Source organism: Argiope bruennichi, chromosome 9, assembly GCF_947563725.1.
Source record: "Argiope bruennichi chromosome 9, qqArgBrue1.1, whole genome shotgun sequence".
NCBI lineage: Eukaryota > Metazoa > Arthropoda > Arachnida > Araneae > Araneidae > Argiope > Argiope bruennichi.
This window is the reverse complement of record NC_079159.1, coordinates 23,526,058-23,547,511: the sequence shown is the minus strand read 5'-3', so window position 1 is coordinate 23,547,511 and position 21,454 is coordinate 23,526,058. Positions and strand designations below refer to the sequence as shown.

The window sequence follows — 21,454 nt, the reverse complement described above, 5'->3', positions numbered from 1 at the left end:
TTTTAGCAAAGGTTAAAAAACTGCAGTCAAACCTGACTTAACGAGGACCTCTCATAACGAATGATTCGCCTAACGAGAAAAAGAGTGACTCTCTCAAAACGATGCTTCTCAGAATGAGTGACGAACAGAACTGTAATTTCACATGATGGATTAACCTACATCAATATGTGTCGGGCATTTATTTGAATTATTTGTGCTTTGTTTGCTTTTGACACATTTGTTGAGCATTTTACTTAAGAATTATTTATTCCCCATACACAAAATTTCAGAGATAAAGTCTATATTAAACAGCTCTCAGTAACTGCGCCGTGTTATGTGGTATGTTCATAATATATTTTTAGAAAAATTAAAATTTATTTCAGAAAATTATTGTATTTTGTTGTATGAAGTCTTTCTACATCGAGCAAACCTTTTTGATTTTATTGCTATTTTGGAAAAGGCCTTTTTTTCATTTTAATACTTTAGATTTTTTAGTTAATAATTTTTTTTCAATAACCAATAAAATGTTCTAGTAATGATATCATTCCTAGACCGTTTCCACCTCCTATTTTTGAATGTAGAATATCTAGTTTACCTTATCTTGCATCATTTCTTGAAGACATATTTGGAATTATCAATACCATAATGATAAAAAAATTTTATGGTCATAAAATCCTTCACGATCATATGTGTATGCTTACGGTTTTAGCTAGAGTACTTGATAAAAAATATATACATTGAGTCCCTTACGAAATAAGTTTCATTATGGCGTTATCCAGTAAATGAAGCGTATGTAAAACTGCATCGAATGTCCCTTAATCAGGAGTAGATCCTTTAAATTATCTTGCACGATTTAATTTTCTTACTTATTAGTTTCCTATTAGCACAAAATGCTTAACAACACTTTTAGAATATCTTCACGACATTAGCCAATATTCAGAATGCCGAATGACATCGTGGAGATATCGTACAATATCTTGTACTAATAGGGTCATTTCTTATTATCATATTCGAGTTGACTCCTCCGACAAGTGGTTTTCTTAATGGGCATTTTGTGTCAATAGAAACCAAACCATGTCAGCACAAAATCCATAAAAATATTGTTACGATATCTTATATGGCATTGAAAATATCGAGCAACATCCTGTCATGGAGATATCGTGTAATATTACGTGCAAATACGGAATATAAAATTTCTTAATATACCCCAGCAAACGTAAATATTTTATAAAAATTACGCTACATTATATTATATGAATTTCAGGAGATATCGAATACTGTTCCAGATCATTCTAGAATATATAACTATATTTCCAAGATTCCAAACATATTGCAAAAATGTTAATTTTTTAGCAAAATGCGTTAGTTTGCATTATATCATTGTAACGGTGAAATGCTCGGCTAATTTACTTCAGATAGAAAGGGAAGCCTCAAGTGACCTGATATTCTATCACTGTGCTAGACAAGAATTAATTATAAAAACTGACACAGAATTTTGTATATAAGATAAAAATGATCTTAATTAATATTATTGCTCGGAGGAGTTGATTAATAAAAGCAGGTAAATTGCTCGCAACTAGGATTAAAGAAATACATCCACTTGCTAAGTATTCCTCATGTTTCACTAACCACTATGCTACTTCATGTTGCGATTAAGAGCCAATCTGGAGCCATTCCCGTCTCTTCCTCTGATCACTGTTTTCATAAAAAGTAAATAAAACTGCAAAACGTGAGAGTTGTTTGTTTACTTCGGATTAATTTTGGGAATTCTGTTGTAGTCATTAAATAATATTACAATGTCCGACATAAAGAGAGAGCATGAAGAAGACACTCATGAAATAAAGGTAATGTGTTTTTTCTTAATATTTTTTTTAACGAAAATTAATATAGTTAGAAAGAAGGAATCTTCAAACATGTCCATGATTAAAAATTTAATGATGTCCAAACTTATATAATATTGAATATATTTGTTAATATAATTTCAAAAAAAGTAAAGGTACATTTATATTTCTTCTCAGAATCTGTATTGATCAAACATATATTTAATAACAAACAGTTGGTTGGATTTTTCGTATCTTTCGCATATTATTATTTCAATTCATAGATAGGTATCATAGATAAGTATATTCTCAGATAGGTATAAATTTCTTAGATAGGTGTCTTTTTAATTATTAACTTCTTATTTTTTTACAATTTATGCATAATGTGCCATTTTTTACAATCAATATGCAATAAAATTGTCATAAAACATTTTTACTATTCCTAAAGTTTATGATTTACTTAAACTAATATATATAAATGTATTACTGCAATGTAAAAAAGGTTTTCAGAGATTCTTTGAAGTTTTGGTGATTATGAATTAATTATTATTGCACAAAATTTCCAACAATATTATGATATTTTCATGTTGTTACACAGCATTTAGAATATCTAACAACATCATGAAGATAATGTGCAATATCTTGTATGTATTTTTATTTCCTAGAGCTGTCATAACACAAAGTTTTATGAGAATATATTGGTTCAATCTTTTTTTTTTAAAGTTTGTTTTGTTATTTGACTTAAGTACTTGATGACATAAGCTTTTAAATTTGTTTTATATTTATCTTCTTTTTACAGAGATATAGAAGAGAAGAAATGGAAAGAAAAGAACAAAATGAAAGTGATGACAGTGATTATCAACCATACATTCCTTTGAAAGAGAGAAGAAAAGAAAAAGTAAAAATGGAAAATTTTTAATCTCTTTTCCTAGAATTTTGTTTTTATGTAATATAAATGTATTATTTAATGAAGTCATTGTCAATTAATTATGCTTTTAACTCATTTCAAAAATTTCTAAATATTTATATTTATAATAAATAAATTAAAGCATTATTAATTACTGCTCTTTTGCTTTTAACATTTTAAAATGATAACTGTTTACATTAATTTATGATATATTTATTAATCATCAGATTAGAAAACTAAAGGTAAATGTCAGATTACAGACTAAAATATCTTCTAAAAATCTGTAACCATAAAAATAAAAATTGCTTTTACAACATTTGAAGTTACAATTGATGATTGCATGTAAATTTTTATTTTTGTTAATCCTCTGTTGCTATCAATTTTCTATTACTCTTAGGATGAAAGATTTGGAAATGAAGTAAATTTTTTTGATAAAGTATTGAAGAAGAAACAGATTATTTCAGTGGAAGGATCTAAATCCTAAACATTTAATAGTGTAATAGTTGTACCTGCCCATAAGCAAAAGAAAATTTTACTGTTTCATTCTGTTAATAGATTCTTAGACAAAAATCTATGAAATCCAAGTGATAACTCTTCTTGAAAAATTTTGGTGATGAATGTTAGTAATAACAGGAAGCATTAACATTTGAATTTAAAGATGAATGAGACTCTATTAATTAAATAGTACCATTCTGCTAATATAGCGCATAGTGAAAACATTTTTTTAAAGTTTCTTGTAAATTCCATATTATAATTAGATATAAGCATGTTAGAAGAATGGTTCTGAATCCATCTTATTGAAAAAATCATTCTGTTAATGTAATCCATAAATACATGGAACAAATACTATTTTTTTAGGGGTATATTTATGATGCTGACTTTAAAAAAAAAAAAATCATATTATTTAAATAGTTGCTATGTTTCAAATAAAATTTTTATTTTCTTTAACCAAGAACTTTTTCAAAAACTGTTATCTTCCCATTCTTATTTAAAGTACTCTTTATTTGAAAAATATATTTTAGTAAATTTTTGTTTATCCTTTTAGTTTAAATGATTTTTAAATTTTAATTTAAGGCTTTATTGGGACTGCTACATTGCAAAGCTGTGTTGTGAAATTGTGAGCATATTTCATTAATGTGCATCGTAATATATTTTGGCATGCATAAATGCTTATTTTCTCTTATTATATACAGTAATTAAAAACTTATGCTATAGATATTTTATTGAATATTATAAATAATTCCAAGTGTTAGATGTGCATTAAAAATTTTCCCACCATGTATGAAAAGGCAAGAAAGATGCCAACCCACCTTCCCCAATGAGTTAATCATTTTTAAATGGAATATCAACAAAATTATCATAAAAGTAGCTGTTAATGTATATTTTTTGGTATTTCTAAATCCATTTAATTAAAAAAATCTTCTTACTTTGTATGCATTGCCTTTATACAGCTTCAAAGATTGGGGCGTTTGGCTGTACTACAAGAGAAAGAGAAAAAAGAGAAGTACAAATCTAGTACAGATGTCGAAACAGATGAGTTTGAAGATGAATTTGGGCGAAAAAATAATGTTAGCCTTTTAGATCAACATAATGAATTAAAAAAGAAAGCAGAAGGTAATATTCTGATGTTTTTTATTCTTCTAAATAAGTACTTGTTGCATTTTTTTTGTTTAATAATCTTTTTTTTTTTTTTTTTTTTTTAAACACCTGCAGCCCGTAAGGAAAGTGCTCTTGAAAAACAGCTGAAAGAAGAAGAAAAAATTTTGGAAAGTGTTGCTGAAAAACGAGCTTTGATGGGTGTCGCAGAGTTGGCAAAGGGTATACAGTATCAAGAACCTATCAAAACAGGGTAATTTTATAGCTTATAAGTTTAAAATATTAGTGTAATTTAGAAAAATTCATCTATTTAAAAATTAATTAACATTTGTTTTTTTTTATTTGTGTGTTTAACATGTTTATTATTGAGGCAAATTTACAGTAATTTTTAAAATTTTTTCCTATTTTTATGATAAGATCATTTTAAATTTTACAACATCTTTGTTCATCTATTCCTATTAAATGATTACACTATTTTATATACTAATATATCATTAATAGTGAGTAGATTAAAAATTAATTATTTATTGGAATAATTGCATATTCACACAATCACAAATTCTAAGATAATTCAATGAAATATTAGTAAAGTTGGAAAAAAAATATAGGAAGTGTGTTATTTGTTATTGCGAAGTACATTTATTTGTATTATTAAAATAATAATTCTTATAAACATAGAATTATGTATTTCAATTACAAAGCTCTAATTTTTTTAAAGAGTAATATTTGAGGTGAAAATATTAATTTTTTTTTTCCACATTAAAACAAGTTTTAAAAAAAACGAGCTTTACAGGCAGTTGAAAACTAAGATATATTGGTCAATTAATTTATTAGATACAATTGGCAAATTTTTTTAACTTTGTAAAAGATAGAAAATGTCTCATTTTTTTTTAAAAATTATATTTTAGTTGGCTTTTAAATGTGTTTTATGAAAATATAACTAATTGTATGGGATTTTCTAACTTTCTAGACTGAAAAGTCAGTATAACAATCAATTTTAGCCATTTAACAAGATTATTTTTTAGAAATTTAATTATCGGATTATGCATAGATTATGTTTAAAATAGGTTTATGCTATTAAAACACTTGTTTGACTTTGTTGCCCCAGTATAGTTCAATAAAATATATTTTAAATAATTCTGCTGGAAAGAGTGTGAATTGTTAATAATTTTATTGAAAGGTAAATTTTAAAATTTGCTATGACAATAAAATTTAATTATTTTGGATATAATTTTATGATCTAAATATAATAATAAAATCCTGTGAATTTCCAAAATTTATGAATTTAATGTAACTTTTAAAGTGTAAGACATCAAAAATAAGAGGGATTTTGCCATTCAATTTAGCTAGTTGTGTAAATGAAGTCAAATTAAAAAACATCTGGAATAATAAATTTTAAAAGTATAAACTCTTTATTAGTATTTGTTTATATTAAACTGCCCTTTAATAATACTTGTGACCTCTGAATTTGTCATTGTTAATCATTAATTTTTCTGCTATAGATGGAGGCCACCTCGTTACATTTTAGAAATGTCTGAAAAACGGCATGAAAGAGTAAGAAGAAAATATCGTATTTTAGTTGAAGGTGAGGATGTGGCTCCCCCAATTAAAAGTTTCAAGGTTAGTGTTCATAGTATTTTTTATTAGTTTATAATTTCAATTTAACATTTTTTTTTTTTGCATACTAAAGTTGATCATTTTAAATGGATTCGTTGCTATTAATTAATTATTTTTTTGATTTACGTATTTTTTTATATTTGTAATTTAATTTTATCAACTTTTTTTTCTATGTGAGCAATAACTTATTCATAGATACTTTCTTTCCGTCCAAAAATAAAATACACAAAAACTACAATTTTAGCCTCTTTTTCTTTGCTTGTTAATTCTCAATAAAATGTGTTTTAATGATATTTTTTTTTATAAGTGGTTTTATAGTTTGATGTAATTTTAGGAAATTGAAAAAGATCTTTCTTTCATTAAATACTTCGTCACATTTTTTCCTCAAACCTACTTTCTTTCCCTTCTTTTTTGATGAGAGTGGTGATTAATTCCTACAATTGAGATGGGTGATTTTTCATATCTTATTCGGTAGATAGAATAACAACATATAATCTCATATTTCACTTAGAAATGTCTGTATATCTGGAGTTGGAAGAATTTAAAATTCTTCTATGACTAAATATATTAACTAAATTATATTAAATATATATTTCATTATTATATTATCATTTACTGAAGATATATTTTAGAAAACTATTTTAACGATATAAAAGTTTTCTTTTTTGTTTATAATTTTCAGTTGAATTTGTATTAATAGTTTAAACTAGCATATGACAAAGTAATGTGTTATTTAAATGTATTATTTTTACCATATACTGTTGAGAATTAAAAGTGCTGAATCATTATTTATTTTGTAGGAAATGAAATTTCCCAAAGGAATAATTCAAGGCTTGAAGAAGAAAGGTATCTCTAAACCCACCCCTATTCAAATGCAAGGTTTGCCCACAGTGTAAGTATTTTATATTAACATGAAAAATTATATTCTAAAGTGTGAAATTAAAAAATAAATTTAGACATTGGTTTAATTTTCATGTCTTGTAATGTGACCTTCGAGAATCTCCCATGGGTCACATTCATAATCAGTAAAAATTGCAAAATCATTGTTTATTGTTGCAGTTTTTTTTTTTTAATTCTCCTTTTGTAAAATGTTGTACTGTCACATATACATAATATGAGAAATAAGGGAAATATAAGAATTACAGAAAGTGCCTGAAAAAATTTTTAACTTTTGGTTGCAGTTTTTGAGTATATGCTGCTGCCCAATCTTTGAAAACGTCTAAAATCTGTAATGTACCCAGATTCGTTTCTAGTTGTTTTATGGTCATTGAGTATAACATATGATAAACAGCATATATAATGAATCACCATAATCTTTGAAAGTTGATTTTCTTATATCTGCTTCTTAATTATTTTTGTCATTAAAATCTTAAGACTAAAGTATTATTTTGATCTTAAAATTGCATCACTTTTAAAATAAACAATCAAGCCTCTACAATTCTTTTCTAGCTTAAAGACCATAAATGTTCATTTATACTTATCAAAGCCGAAATGTTTTAACACCACTTCAATAAATTAAATATAGTTTTTATTTGTTTTCTGTAATATATTCAGAAATTCTGTCCTGAATTTTTCAATTTATTTTTAGCAGAATTGTGTGATGAAAATGATGTTTGTTTCACATAAGCCGGGAAGAATTTTTTTAGTTTGTAGTTTTGTACTACACTCTGTTTCCATTTAAGTGTCAGGAATAAAGTATTTTCCCCATTCAAAATATTTGATAAAATCATTGAAAATTTTTATTTAGAAAAAGTATTATAGTTATATTATTAGTGAGAGAATGAATATTTTTATTATACACTATTATGCATTAAAATAATTTATTCATTTGATTTTAAAGCTTATGATATTAATGAAGCTATTATTTATAATCCTTTATATGGTGTAATTCTTTATAAGCCTTTAAACTCCTTTTAAAAATAATTGGATTGAGTTGTATATCAAAATATAATGATAATTTAATTAATATTCATTTGTTATTAAAGTCTTAGTTAGATATTAAACATGAAATGAAAGTTTTAAATTAATTTGAAAATATCAGGATTTTATAGATATGTTCATGCACATTATTTGCATTTTTAAACATCATTAAAGATATCACCCAATTTATTTCTTAATTCAAAAAGTCTTGTATTTGTTTTAATTTTTTATTCTATATTTAATCTAGAAATTTTTATAATATTTATATTTATCGTCAGTCTTTCAGGTCGAGACATGATTGGAATTGCATTTACAGGATCTGGTAAAACTCTAGTTTTTGTTCTTCCTATTATTATGTTTGCTATGGAGCAAGAAAAGCATTTACCTTTCCTCCAAGAAGAAGGGCCATATGGGCTTATAATATGCCCATCAGTAAGTAATACTATTACTTGCCTAGAAGGATAATATATAATTAAATGTATCATTAAATTTGAATTATTTTTTAGAAGAAAGTGGTTGTTTGTTAATTGTGTTGAACATTTTTTTAAAAAGTATTTTAAATTATAAAATTTATGTGTTGTAGAAAAGAAGTAAAAGGGAATTATTTTGACAAATAATTCCTTTACTTTACAATAATACTAATTTTTATAAAGAAATGTATTAAATTTGTTCTTGCACTGTTCACAATTATAATGACGTCAAAGATAACTAAAAAGTCACATCGTCTTGCTTAAGGGTATAGCAGCAAAGATAAAGAAGCTTCAGTGTCCAATTATTTTAATACTGTATCTTTGAGCATTGAAGAAGGAGCCTTTAAACTGGTCAAACATAATTTTTTTTTATTTGCTATTTAATCAAAAAGCAATTTGGCCATTTGAGGGAGGGAGCTTAACAAAAAAAATGAAACATTATGGTCGTATGTCATTTCTTACTATGTGATATTCTACTCATTATTTTTTTATTTCAAAATTAACCTAGCACTAAAACATTAAAAAATGAATGACTTAGTTATTATGTTATGTTTCAGCAGCAGTTGATATTTTGCAATAAAATCACACATTGTGTAACCAGTGTTTTACAGTGGTAAGAAACAGAGAAAATATATCATTTGGCTGTTTATAGAAGACTTGAAATCAGAAATACCATGATTTTTTTTCTAAATAAAATACAGTAAATACCAAAGTTTGCAACTTAGGAATTGATATAAGTGGCTAATGCAGTAGAGGCTTTGAAAAACAGTGCACTATAATGTTAACTATAGTGCGAATAATGCACTATAAACTTTGATTGGTATATGTCCCCAGTGATGTAAGTATTCTAAAATATGATCTAGAGAATGTAGAAAGGGGCATCAGGATGAGAATGAAAATTCCTAGTGAATAAAATTACTTCTGACCTGCACTGACACACTGTAACAAGGTAAGTGTCAAAATTTGCAAGACCCCCCCCCCCTCCTGCAAAATTTGCACTTCCTATTTTTAGTCTTCAATTAATTTTATACATCTAACTCTTAAACATGTTAAAGTGAACATATACAACATTTATATGCAAAAATTTCATACCAGTGGGAAAAACTTAGATTACTTTGTTTTTTTATTTATATTCTTGTAACTGTTAATATGAAAACTATTGTTTTTGAAATATCAAATTGAATTTTAAAAAATTTATAATGTACAATGTAGCTTAAAATGTCTTTTCTTTATTAGCGAGAACTTGCAAAACAAACTTATGAAATTCTCTCATACTATGGCCAGTGCTTGTCAAATGAAGGATTACCCGATTTGCGATGCTGTTTATGTATTGGAGGTACATCTGTACAAGACCAGCTCAAAGTTATAAAGAAGTATGTAACTATAATAAAACAAATTTGGATTTATTTTATATCTAATGATAAACATTTGAATAACTACTAAACAAAATTTAAAATATTATATATGATATCTAAATTTTTCATTCACAGTAATGTATTCTCATCCAAAATATTAGTGTAAAAGTAATTCAGCCAATTCATTTCAAATATTTTATATTTTATGATTAATATAAAATAGATTTCAGTGTAAAGTTGCTGGCAGGTAATTTTAATTTCTTTATCTCAGCATTGTAAATTTTATCAGTAATTACATATTTTTTTGTTATTTATATTTTCAAAGATTTATATGTATGAAAATAAATACATTTTCTTTCTTTTATTGACTTATTTCTTGTAAGTGTTGCACAAAAAATTTTCTTTGGAAATGCTATGAGCATGATTTAAAACTGGAACTTGAGTTTTTCAGAATTTGCTTGACCTTTTTTATTGATAGGGAAGCAATTTTTAAATCTGGGGAAACATAATTTTGTTTAAAGCAACAAGAAATGGTTTGATTGATTTAGTTGACAATATCTAAAATATTCATGGAAATAATATAAAAAAAAAAAATGTTTATGTATACTGAAGAATATGTGCTGTGAAATAGAACATTGTTTAAATTTATAATCTTATTAAGTGTTATTATATTTATTATTTTTCTTTGCTCTTCCCATAGTTCTTTTGAAGAATTAGCATTATTACAAATCTTTTGTTATTAAAAAAAACCCTACTTTTTAAAAAGATATTTCTTGTATTTTAAAAGTGATTAAGTTATTAATTTGTGAGATATAAACTTTATATTTTGTTTATTATCGAATTCTTATTTCTTCTTATATTGTGAAGTTTAGGCAATTTTTCACGATCTGTTCCTATATATATATATATATATATATATATATATATATATATATATATATATATATATATATATATATATATATATATGTATATATATACATGCACACACACACACATTTATCAGATTTTGCAAAATTTATTTTACAATTTCACAAATTGATAAATATGAAAACACATGGAAGTTTCATAATCTGTTGAAAAATTTAAATTATCTTATCATTAACATAAAAGAATTTTATTGTATTGATTTCACAGTGTAATTTAGAAAAATAGTTCATTAGTTACATATGCAGGAAAATTATGCAGTGTATATTAAAATATATATACACTGATGAATATTTTTTTCATACACATTTTTAAAAGTGCACAAATTTTAGGACTCAAATTATTTAATACAAATATTGAATCTTATCAGTTATAGGAAGGGGTCAAAATATTGGCCATAAATTATTTAGGAACTGCTGATAATACAACTAATGAAATCATAAACATAGTTAAACATTTGAGTTCATTTTCTATTAATGATTTATCTTGATTCAACAATTGTTGCTAGTCATGAGATATAAACTTTATTTCAAATGTCTCTAAGAAGAGAAATTCATATGGAGTGATATCTATTGTGATGAGGATCTAAAAACTTGCTTCTCAACTTAACATAATTGATAATTGAAATTAATTACTTTATTAATTCAAAAGTAATTCTAGAGTTTTGATTAATCTAGTTGATTCAGATTGTAATCATCTTGAATAATTGGAAATTGGATTTACAAAGACTACATTTTAAATCTCGACTTATTTCCTTTTAGCATAGTTTTTAAAATTGTAAATTCAAAAATATAAAAAAAATAAATTTGCTAGTATTACTATTTATTATATTTGAACATACACAAAAATTAATAATTGATAAGTTGATTCACGAATGTTTCTGATTTTCATTGCTTCAAAGATTCCTTCCAATAACTATCTTTTAAAAACCTTTATATCTAGAAAATTGTCTCCAATGCCAATTTTAACACTCTTTTTGAAACATTTGTTAACTTTATTTAAAAAAGAAACTGTAAGACAAAGTTTAATTTTCGTACTAGCTTGGTAATAACAGATCTTGGTTGATAGAGGCCCAAATAATTGTGGATGTACTGTATTGTATGAATGAATTTTTGTTATAATGTTTTTACTTATCTGTTTATGTAATAGTTTTTGAAAATGTATGTGTAACTTTGGGATACTTTTATTGATGTTTAGAATGCTTTGTTGTTCATGCAATTTTGCTATTTGTAATTATTATTTTTGTGTGTGATTATTCATATGCTAAATAGGCTAATTAATATTGTTAATAGATGGTGCTGCATGTATTCTCTGAACTGTATAGTTTGAGAGTGAGTGGTGAGCACTGGTGTTTACTTACTCCCATGTCTGTTTAGAATAAACTGGGGCAACTTGGCACAACTCGCTCTTTGTTAGCGGTGGTATTAAATTTTAAATGCTATGTTTTATCCTAAATGTTATGCGATTTACTTCCATGTTTTGTAAATCTGTATGTGTGATGTCGAAAGGCAAAAATAAATAAGCAAAAGGCAACCAAGAATTGCTCATTGGATAAAAACATACAAACCTATCTACACCTGTATTAGTGTCTGCTCATTCACAATGGATTTGTTGGTTTTCTGTATCTTGTATACTCTATAATGATATATTTTTTTCTTCAAAAAATTTTATTTTTCCATTAATTTAGAGGTGTGCATATTATGGTAGCTACTCCTGGTAGATTGATGGACATGTTAGACAAGAAGATGGTCAATTTGAAAATATGTCGATATCTATGCTTAGATGAAGCTGATAGAATGATTGACATGGGTTTTGAAGAAGATGTGAGGACAATATTTTCATATTTTAAGGTAATTTACTTTTACCAATTTTTTCCTTTACAGAATTATTAAAAGTTGTAGTTTAAAATTTTAATTGTTGCAGTTATAAAATTGATTATATTTTTTGAGTGATTCAAGAATTCTTTTATTTTTCTCGCTCAGGGTCAAAGGCAAACACTCCTTTTTTCAGCCACCATGCCAAAGAAAATACAAAATTTTGCCAGAAGTGCATTGGTAAAGCCTGTCACTGTTAATGTTGGGAGAGCTGGTGCTGCTAGTGCAGATGTCATACAAGAAGTAGAATATGTAAAGCAAGAAGCAAAAATTGTGCATCTGTTGGACACATTGAGTAAAACAGCTCCACCAGTGAGTTTTTCATTTTATTTTCATGTTGGCTTATTAATATTATTTGGAGACTATCTTTTTGAATTTTGCTTCATAGGCATTATAAAATTTTATTTGACATTTCCTTTGAATATTTTTTCATTATAAAATAATTTTCAAAAATATACTAATATTATTTTTATATGAAATACTTTAAATTTCTATGACTCTAGATTATATATTAAAATGGATCGGAAATTCCACTAATATATTGCAACCTCATTGGTTATATATATTGAAAATTTGAATTTTATAAATTCAAGCATTATCATGTAAAGTAATATCCTTTAAAAATGATGCATTTGGCATGCACCAGATGCATAATCTATTTTTATTTGATTCCAAAGTAATATATTGTGATGAATGTATTTGCAATTTGCAATTACTTAAGTTAATGTGTTTTATAACATACATTTTCTTTGACTTGATTTCCTTTTATCTTATAGCCATATAGTATTCTTTTCATTATTTTTTTTAAATATCTATTTTTTAAGTTATATAAGTTTTTGTCATATTAAGATATTTTTAATTTTTTCCATTTATTTTATTAATATATTATTTGATAGGTTCTTATTTTTGCTGAAAAGAAGCAAGATGTTGATGCCATTCATGAATATTTGTTACTTAAAAATGTAGAAGCAGTAGCCATTCATGGTGGAAAAGGTATGATCCTCTTAATCTTCACATAATGACTGATTTCATTAAAATTTTATCTTTTTTAAATTAATAATTAATTAAAATTACTTAAAAGATTTTATTCTTTTGTTTATTGTGTGAGAATATCTTCATGCTGTTCTATTTTTTCTTATATTCTATTATTTGATTCACCGTTTGTTATAAAGTGTGTATTTCAATGTTTGATGAAATCAAATCAGAGAGAAAATGCTGATCTATTTTTTTGATGCGTAGATTTTTTTTAATTCTTTGATATTTTAAAGGAAAATTTTTAATGTCTTCTATGTTGCTTCTATATGAAATATATCATGTAGGTTACATTACATGCCCTCCTCCATGTATCTGATATATTTATTTCATTATCGGAGATATGATTTAAGGATTTTTTTTTCCTAATTTGCTTTGGGTCAGTATATAAATACTCCCTTATCTTATTTTTAAGTGTATTTTGTTACTTGTGATGAATTGTGTTATTTGTAGATGAATCAGAAAAAGTATCTCTTTTTCTTTCTGTATTGATATTTAGCTGATATGGGACTGGGAAATATCAGAGCTTTTCTTTTTTCTTAGAATAATCTCATTTTATAGTTAAGAAAAGATTCTGCATTGATTTTCTTTTCCTCTCTCTATGATGAATTTTATAATTTTCCAAGTATCTTTAAAATAAGAACTGTTTCTTTATTCGTGGAACTTTTGAAATTATTATCAACTGCACAAAATATTTATTATTTCAAAAAATAAGATACATTAAATGTTAAAACAATTCATTTTATGAGATTTAACCTATCACAACTTATTTCATTTATGCCTCCCAGATATTATCACTTCTACCTATTTCAGGTATTTTTCTGCATATTTATATATTACTAAAGATTTTTTTCTCTTTAATATAATGTCAAGTTAACAATATTGCATTCATTTTGAAAACATTGTAAACTGTTTTCCCAACAATATCAGTTTACAGTTGAATTTTCGGTTTATATTTTCTTTTTCACACGATTATAAGTTTTTTTTCTCTAAAACCCATATTAAATCTTTTTATGCTGGGCAATTTGTTGCTTAAAACTTACACTAATTATTAAAAAAAACAACTTTATCATTAGATCAGGAAGAACGTTCACGTGCTGTTGAAGCTTTCCGAAAAGGGGAGAAAGATGTCCTTGTGGCTACAGATGTTGCATCTAAAGGTTTAGATTTTGAAAATATACAACATGTCATCAATTATGATATGCCTGAAGATATAGAAAATTATGGTAATATATGAATTTTTTTTTGTTTATTTTACAATTTTACCTTGATATGTATTATTTTTATTTCATAAACATGAAATTCTAACATTAATTTTAAATATGTATTTAAATTTCTGCTTGCAACATTTTGATGCAGTAGAATCTCTTACTTCTCATGTTATTACCCACTATTGACTCTATCTGATAATCCATGGATTTCTGTTATTTTATTTTTCTACTGAAGATTAAATAATCTGTTTTAATTATGCAATTTGAATAATAAAATGTTTACATATTAGACAAAACAAAAAAGAAATAAAATAATGTGATCAGTATAATCACAGAAGTGAAATATGATACTATAAACAAGGTTTCTGTTACTTATTAAATAAGTGGTGATTTATGTATTTTAGGAAGTGTTGATAAAAAAAATATGATATAAAAAATATCCCATCAGATTTTTCAAAAAAAAAAAAAAAAAAAAAATCCAAATCTGAATTTTATTGCATTTATTCAATTAATTTATGATATATGGTGAAATGAAGATCATTATGACCCACATAGTGGAATGAATAATCCACATTTTTTCTGACTTATATTGATAATATAACTGCTTACATCATTACAATAGCATAAATTGCCTTTTATGGGACTCCCTTCCCAAAATATTTCTTATGTTGATTTTGAAAAATGGATATGTTAATTTTTTTTTTTTCTGAATTTTTGAAGATTCCATTTTTGCAATCTTGATCCAAGTTGTGTTTTTTTTATAGATAAATTTAAAAAAAATAAGCATAAATTAAAAAGTTCTATTTATAGATCAAGCACCTATAAATAAAAATGTAATACATATAAAATGCAATCAGTGCTGTAAAATATTATCCAAGCCTTATAAATGAAATTCCTTAAAATTGGAAGGTGGTGGAAAATTTCTTTAATATATTAATTTTTGATAAAATCTATTAGAAATACCCAGTGTATATTGAGAAACAGAAGATTCATTAAAATTTGTTTTTCAGTATAATTATTCTTAAACAAGAATGCTAGACATATATTAGTAAAAATAATTGAAAGAATAATTACTATTAATTTTAATATTTACAACAATTTTTCATAATGATTATGTTTAAATTGATCTTGATGTATAATTTTTAATCTAAGTGAGATTGTTTTTGTTTTCACTTCAGTAAATAATTTTTTGATTAAAATGAACATAAATATCTAAGAATTATGCTGTTTTGTTATTTAAATTTTTCTTCTTCTAGTTCACCGTATTGGAAGAACGGGTCGATCAGGCAAAAAAGGAATAGCTACTACATTCATTAACAAAGCTTGTGGTAAGTTATAATTTTTTTTTTTTTTTTTTTTTTGAAACTTCACATATTATTCTACTTTTTATGTTTAGTCATGTCATTCATTTTTTAAAATATAATAACCCCTTTCTCTTTTTTTAAAGAGATAAAAATTAGATCTTGAAGGCTCTTTATTCCATTGAAACTTTATCTAAAATCCTTCAAAGATTCGATTTATATGTATTTGTTTTATGCATAAATAAATTCATAATAATTATATTGTTTGCATTTCCAAATTGTATTTTATTTATATTTATTATTATTATTTTATTTATTAATTGTGTTTAATTATTTTTACCAATTTTAATGCAGCACATTGTATTTTATTTAGAACACTTAATTAATAGTTTATAATTTATTTTTATTTTTTTGTTTCCACAGCTATAGGAAAGAAAGAAAAAAAAATTACATGCTAGCTATATTGTTTAAATTTTGATATTTCTGAGTTTCATTGTGTTTTTTCTGGGTTTTAATTATTTAAGTCAGAAATTACTTATGTGAATTACTTTCATATTTTACTGACTGCAAATAAAGAAACATTTGCTATAGTCAATTGAAAATTCATGTTGGTTGTATATAAATGACATCATCAATTAATAACATCAGATATCTTATGCAGTTCCTAATCTCTAGAGAAAAACTCAATTAAATGAAACAATTACCATATCCACTTCCATTCATTATGCTGAATATATATATTTAGAGCTTTTCAAGATCAATATCCATTAATATATATCATTTGTTTTTATTCACTATTTTGTTTAGAGAATTCATATCTCTGAAAATGTGATACTTTTCTCTAAATATATGAAAGATAAACTGTTTATGTTACTTTGTGAATTATTTTTCCTTCCACCATTTTAACTGAATCAATCCTTGATTTTTTTAAAAATGCAGAACCCATATTAATTTTTTAAAAGATAACTGCATTTTTAAACAGAAACTGTTTTCTTTATTTGGAGAGGTTTCTTGAATTTATTTAATGCATTAATTATTTTTTTTAAATTTCATATTTGAAAAAATAATAACTTGATTAACTGATTAGCTTTTCGTGTTTATGAAATCATGCTATTCTTTATATAATTTTTAAGCAATCTGTTTTCTTTTCACAGTTTTGTTAAAATTCATATTAAGAACACAATTTCAGCTTGGAAAAAAAAAAATGTTCTATTATTCAGTAATTTATCTGTATTTTTTATTTTTAGATGAGTCTGTATTATTGGATTTGAAACATCTTTTAATGGAAGCCAAGCAGAAAGTTCCACCATTCTTGGCAGCATTACAATCTGAAAATGAGAAATATCTTGATCTTGGTGGTAAGGATGTTGTTTATTTAATAAATAATAATAAAGAATTATTCTCTTATTGATAAACATGTAATTACATATAAATTGAGACTCATTAATTTACTAATAGTTTTAAGCACATCAAGCATCATCAATTCATATTTGATACACATGAGTTAAGTCTTACTATCAGACTCCATTATACTAATATTTATTTTCCAAAGATTTTGTAAATTTACATTAGATTATATAAAAGAATATATTTATAAACATTTATCTTTTATTGCCATCTTATGAAAAATTACTCATTTTATTTATTATTACAATAGACTTCTGGATAAAAAGTCTAAAAAATTGCACATTATATTAAATATGCATTATTGTATACAGCATGTGAAAATTATCAATGATTGTTTAAAAATTTGCAAAAAGAAGAATTTATACATTTATATATAAAATACAACTTTTTGGCCACATTATATTGAATTCCTATACATTTAGAAAAGAAATTTAATAAAAAGTAATTAATAATAATAAAAAAAATTAATAAAATCTAAAAAAAGTATTGTTCTCTATTTCTGTGTTATTTTATTTATCAACTCATGATTCAATTTTTTATATATATTTAAAAATGAAATTTGTTTTTCATTGATTTTGCCATTTTTATTAATCTTTCATGATAAAACACTCCTTAAGGACTTTTCTTTAAAAAAATCTGTTTTATTTTTATATGGTTTATTTGCCATTTGATGCTACATTATTGGAATCTTTATTTTACTGTTGTAAAAGAAATTATTTTAGTACTGCATAAAGAATTAGTTTATATGGAAATGGATGAGAATATATCATTTTCATTTATTTTTGTTTCTAGAAATTTTTTCAAACCAAATTTTAAATGTGTAATTTTTTATTTAAAAAACTATGTAAAATAACAGATTGTTCTGCTCTTCTCAAATAGTATAAAATTCATATTACTTAGATTCTTATTACAAATATGTATTTATTTTGCAGATGAAAGAGGTTGCTCTTACTGTGGTGGTCTTGGTCATAGAATTACTGATTGTCCTAAACTTGAAGCAATGCAGAACAAACAAGCTTCAAATATTGGCCGGAGAGATTATTTGGCAAATAATAGTGCTGACTGGTGAATTATATCTCCTTGTATAGCTGGTTAACAGACATTGTATCATACTGTATATAAATATGTATTTTTAAATATGCCTTTTATTGTGTAATTTCTTATGTCTATAATTTTATTGTTGTTACACATTGCTAAAAATGTTTTTAAGCTGACAAAAAAAAAAAAAAAAATCTAATTTAAGATGCTAGAAATATCCTTTAACTTGATAATTTTTATAGACTAGCCTGGGATCTGTAAATTGCTACACATGTTGCAAGATTCATTCAAAATTCTCTATATGTTTATCCATTTGATCTTGAAATAACAAATTTGTCTTTTTATTTCTTTTTGGGTAACATTTCTCACATACAAAAAAGGGGGGGGGGGGCTTTTAAAAAAATGTTTTATTGATTTTAAATAAAAATCAATCAAATTGTTCTTCAGTTTTCTCTCTTCAATGACTTCGGACTATTATTTGGCCAAGTAAAAGACATTTTATACCTCTTTAAAATTAAAAATAAATAATTAATTAAATGAACTTTCAATTGTAATGCATTTTATTTTCATACATCTTTTTCTAATCTGAATAATTTATTAAAACCATTCTTAAGTATGTTTTAGATCATTATTTTAGTTACTAGATTTATATTCATTGCAATATGATATTATTAAATACATCATTTAATACACATCACAACTATATAATTAAGATAAAATTTTAAAATGAAGATGACTCAAATCTGAAATATTAGCATGCTATGAGATTCCAGACTAGAAATTCAAATGTTCTGTACTATTATTTTATAAAATCTTGGATCGAAATGTTTTAATTATGAAAAACTGGAAATAAAATGTTTAATAAAAAACTTAATTATAATATAAGTGATTGATTCTGATAGGAATAAGGAGAAAAAAAAGGGAAAAAGAGTTTGGAAAATATGTTTTGGCAGCATGTGAAAATAACTATTTTATGTTGTTGTGCAGTCTGTAATAATTTTGCTGTCTGAATTCTAAGTGCATCAAAATTTCTTTTTTGAAAAAAAATAGTAAGTGACTAATAATATTGTAAAATAATAATAGTATAAAAATATGTAAATTAAGACAAATAAAATGACACTATGTTGCATATTATATTAAATAAAGATAATTAAATTTCTGTGTTGATCAAATATTTTCAAAGATATTTGTTTATATTCTGTGATTATTTTATATCAATTTTTCCATATGTGAAGGTCATCTCTGAGTTCAAAAAACTTTTAGACTTTGGAACAAGTATTAGTTTACAATAATATTCTGACAGCACCCCTCCCCCCCCCAAAAAAAAACACGATGAATAGCATTGATGGTATTTAATGACAGATTACATATACAGACCAAATATAATAATTATAATAGCCACTAAAACTCTTTTAATTTTAGAAATATACATTCCTTTGTTTCAATTAAATAATGTATTTGTGCATTAATAGACAATGAGAATTTAAAAGAACTGTTTTCTATCTATATACCTGATAGTACTGTATTGTTTTTATTTTCATTATATTTTTTTTGGTCAATTAATGATAATCATTGAACACATTTATGTATGCATTTTATTAACTGAAAAAAATTAATTTAATAAATGATTTAAATATATTTTAATTACCATTTATGATATTTGTATTAGAAAATGTTAAATAACATAGGTGATTCTAATTTAAAAAGATAATATTATTAAATAAATTGGGCAAAGATTAAGAGCTAAGAACAAGCAAAACTTTAATTCCAATTTTAATAATAGAAGAGTTATATCATAAAAAAAACCATAAAGTAAAAAATAAGCAATTGTTCATAATTAATATTATGAGCAGCATTGTTCAGTAAATTTAAACTTTGGACTCACATAGGCTAATTTATGTTTATCAAATGTATCTTCGTTTTTTTCCCACACTCATATAGAAAAAGATTATTTATTTTAAAAATTGAACATTTTATTTATTTATTATTGAATTTAAAAAACTATATTATATTAACTATGATTTTCAAGTATTAAAATCTATTCTATTGTTATGTCTAGCAAAATAATAATTTAAAGAACAATTTTGTACATGCATTCTTAGCTATTCCCAATGGAAAAATGTTTTTCTTGTTCTCACATACAATTCTGGCATTCCTACTTTTGAAATATTTGTACCTGCATCCTTCTTAGTTTGTGTAGAATTGTCTCTAAACGAAACAAAAAAATTCTTGTTAGAATGAGAGAAAATTTTACTATTTGAACAAAAATGAATTTTAAACAATTAATATGATAGCAAAAGTGACAAATTTCTGTTTTACATTATAAACAGATTATCAGGTTAAAAACTGGCATACTATCAATAAAATGTATGAAAAAAAAATCAATTAAAAACATTCTAGAAAGCAAACCTTTGGACCATGGAGCTATCAAATCTGATACGTAGTTTCTTTTTTAGGAAGTAGATGTTTATTAAGCAAAAATTTTTCAACCTTTTAATAGCATTTTTAATTAAAAACTATTAAAAATTTTAATGTTTTTTCTTAATAACTTTGCGGCATATTATCAAAAATTATTTTTACAACACTTTAAAATTTTTAAAAAAATTTTCAATAATAGCAATTTTATTTTTGCATAGTTTTAACACCAATTTTAATAATTAAAAAATACTTTTAAGAATATTTTACAATATTTTTAATCATTACTGAATTTATATTATGTAATTAAACATCAGTTGTATTTTTGATGCATTATAAATTAATATTCAAAATAAAAGTATATATAAGAGAAAAACAAAGAGTTTAATCCAAAATGATTACTTTAAGGTTGCTGCATGTTTTAAATGGAAGTAATCGAAGAATGAATACAGAATCGAAGAATTCTGTATTAAATTAAATTATGTTTTTTGTATACATAGATAGAGAAAGTATAGTAATTGTCAAAACTCGAATCGATATTTTAACGAATCTCCACATTTTCGACCTCTCTGGGTTCAAAAACAC

General features: G+C 24.5%; 2 protein-coding genes across 4 annotated transcripts in view; one reads left to right on the top strand and one right to left on the bottom strand.

Annotated features, from left to right (window-relative positions):
- Positions 1-1,640: 1,640 nt before the first annotated feature.
- LOC129984039 (probable ATP-dependent RNA helicase DDX41) lies at positions 1,641-18,553 on the top strand. Of its 2 annotated transcripts, none has more exons than XM_056093800.1 (15): positions 1,641-1,823; positions 2,599-2,697; positions 4,158-4,320; positions 4,420-4,555; positions 5,805-5,922; positions 6,720-6,811; positions 8,118-8,271; positions 9,546-9,682; positions 12,279-12,441; positions 12,574-12,777; positions 13,362-13,458; positions 14,574-14,723; positions 15,965-16,036; positions 17,257-17,367; positions 18,349-18,553. In XM_056093800.1, exons 1-15 carry the CDS (start codon positions 1,776-1,778, stop codon positions 18,483-18,485), a joined length of 1,881 nt encoding a protein of 626 aa, XP_055949775.1. In that variant the 5' UTR covers positions 1,641-1,775; the 3' UTR covers positions 18,486-18,553. The 2 variants fall into 2 exon arrangements, with proteins under 2 accessions (XP_055949775.1, XP_055949776.1); XM_056093801.1 differs by lacking the exon at positions 1,641-1,823 and adding an exon at positions 1,873-1,975.
- Positions 18,554-20,238: 1,685 nt separating this feature from the next.
- Positions 20,239-21,454, bottom strand: part of LOC129984749 (cilia- and flagella-associated protein 206-like) — a 30,413-nt gene continuing 29,197 nt past the window's right edge. For both annotated transcript variants that reach the window (XM_056094699.1, XM_056094702.1), the window contains one exon: positions 20,239-20,662. In XM_056094699.1, coding sequence (XP_055950674.1) covers positions 20,557-20,662 — 106 coding nt within the window. In that variant the 3' untranslated portion in view covers positions 20,239-20,556. The remainder of the gene's footprint in view (positions 20,663-21,454) is intronic.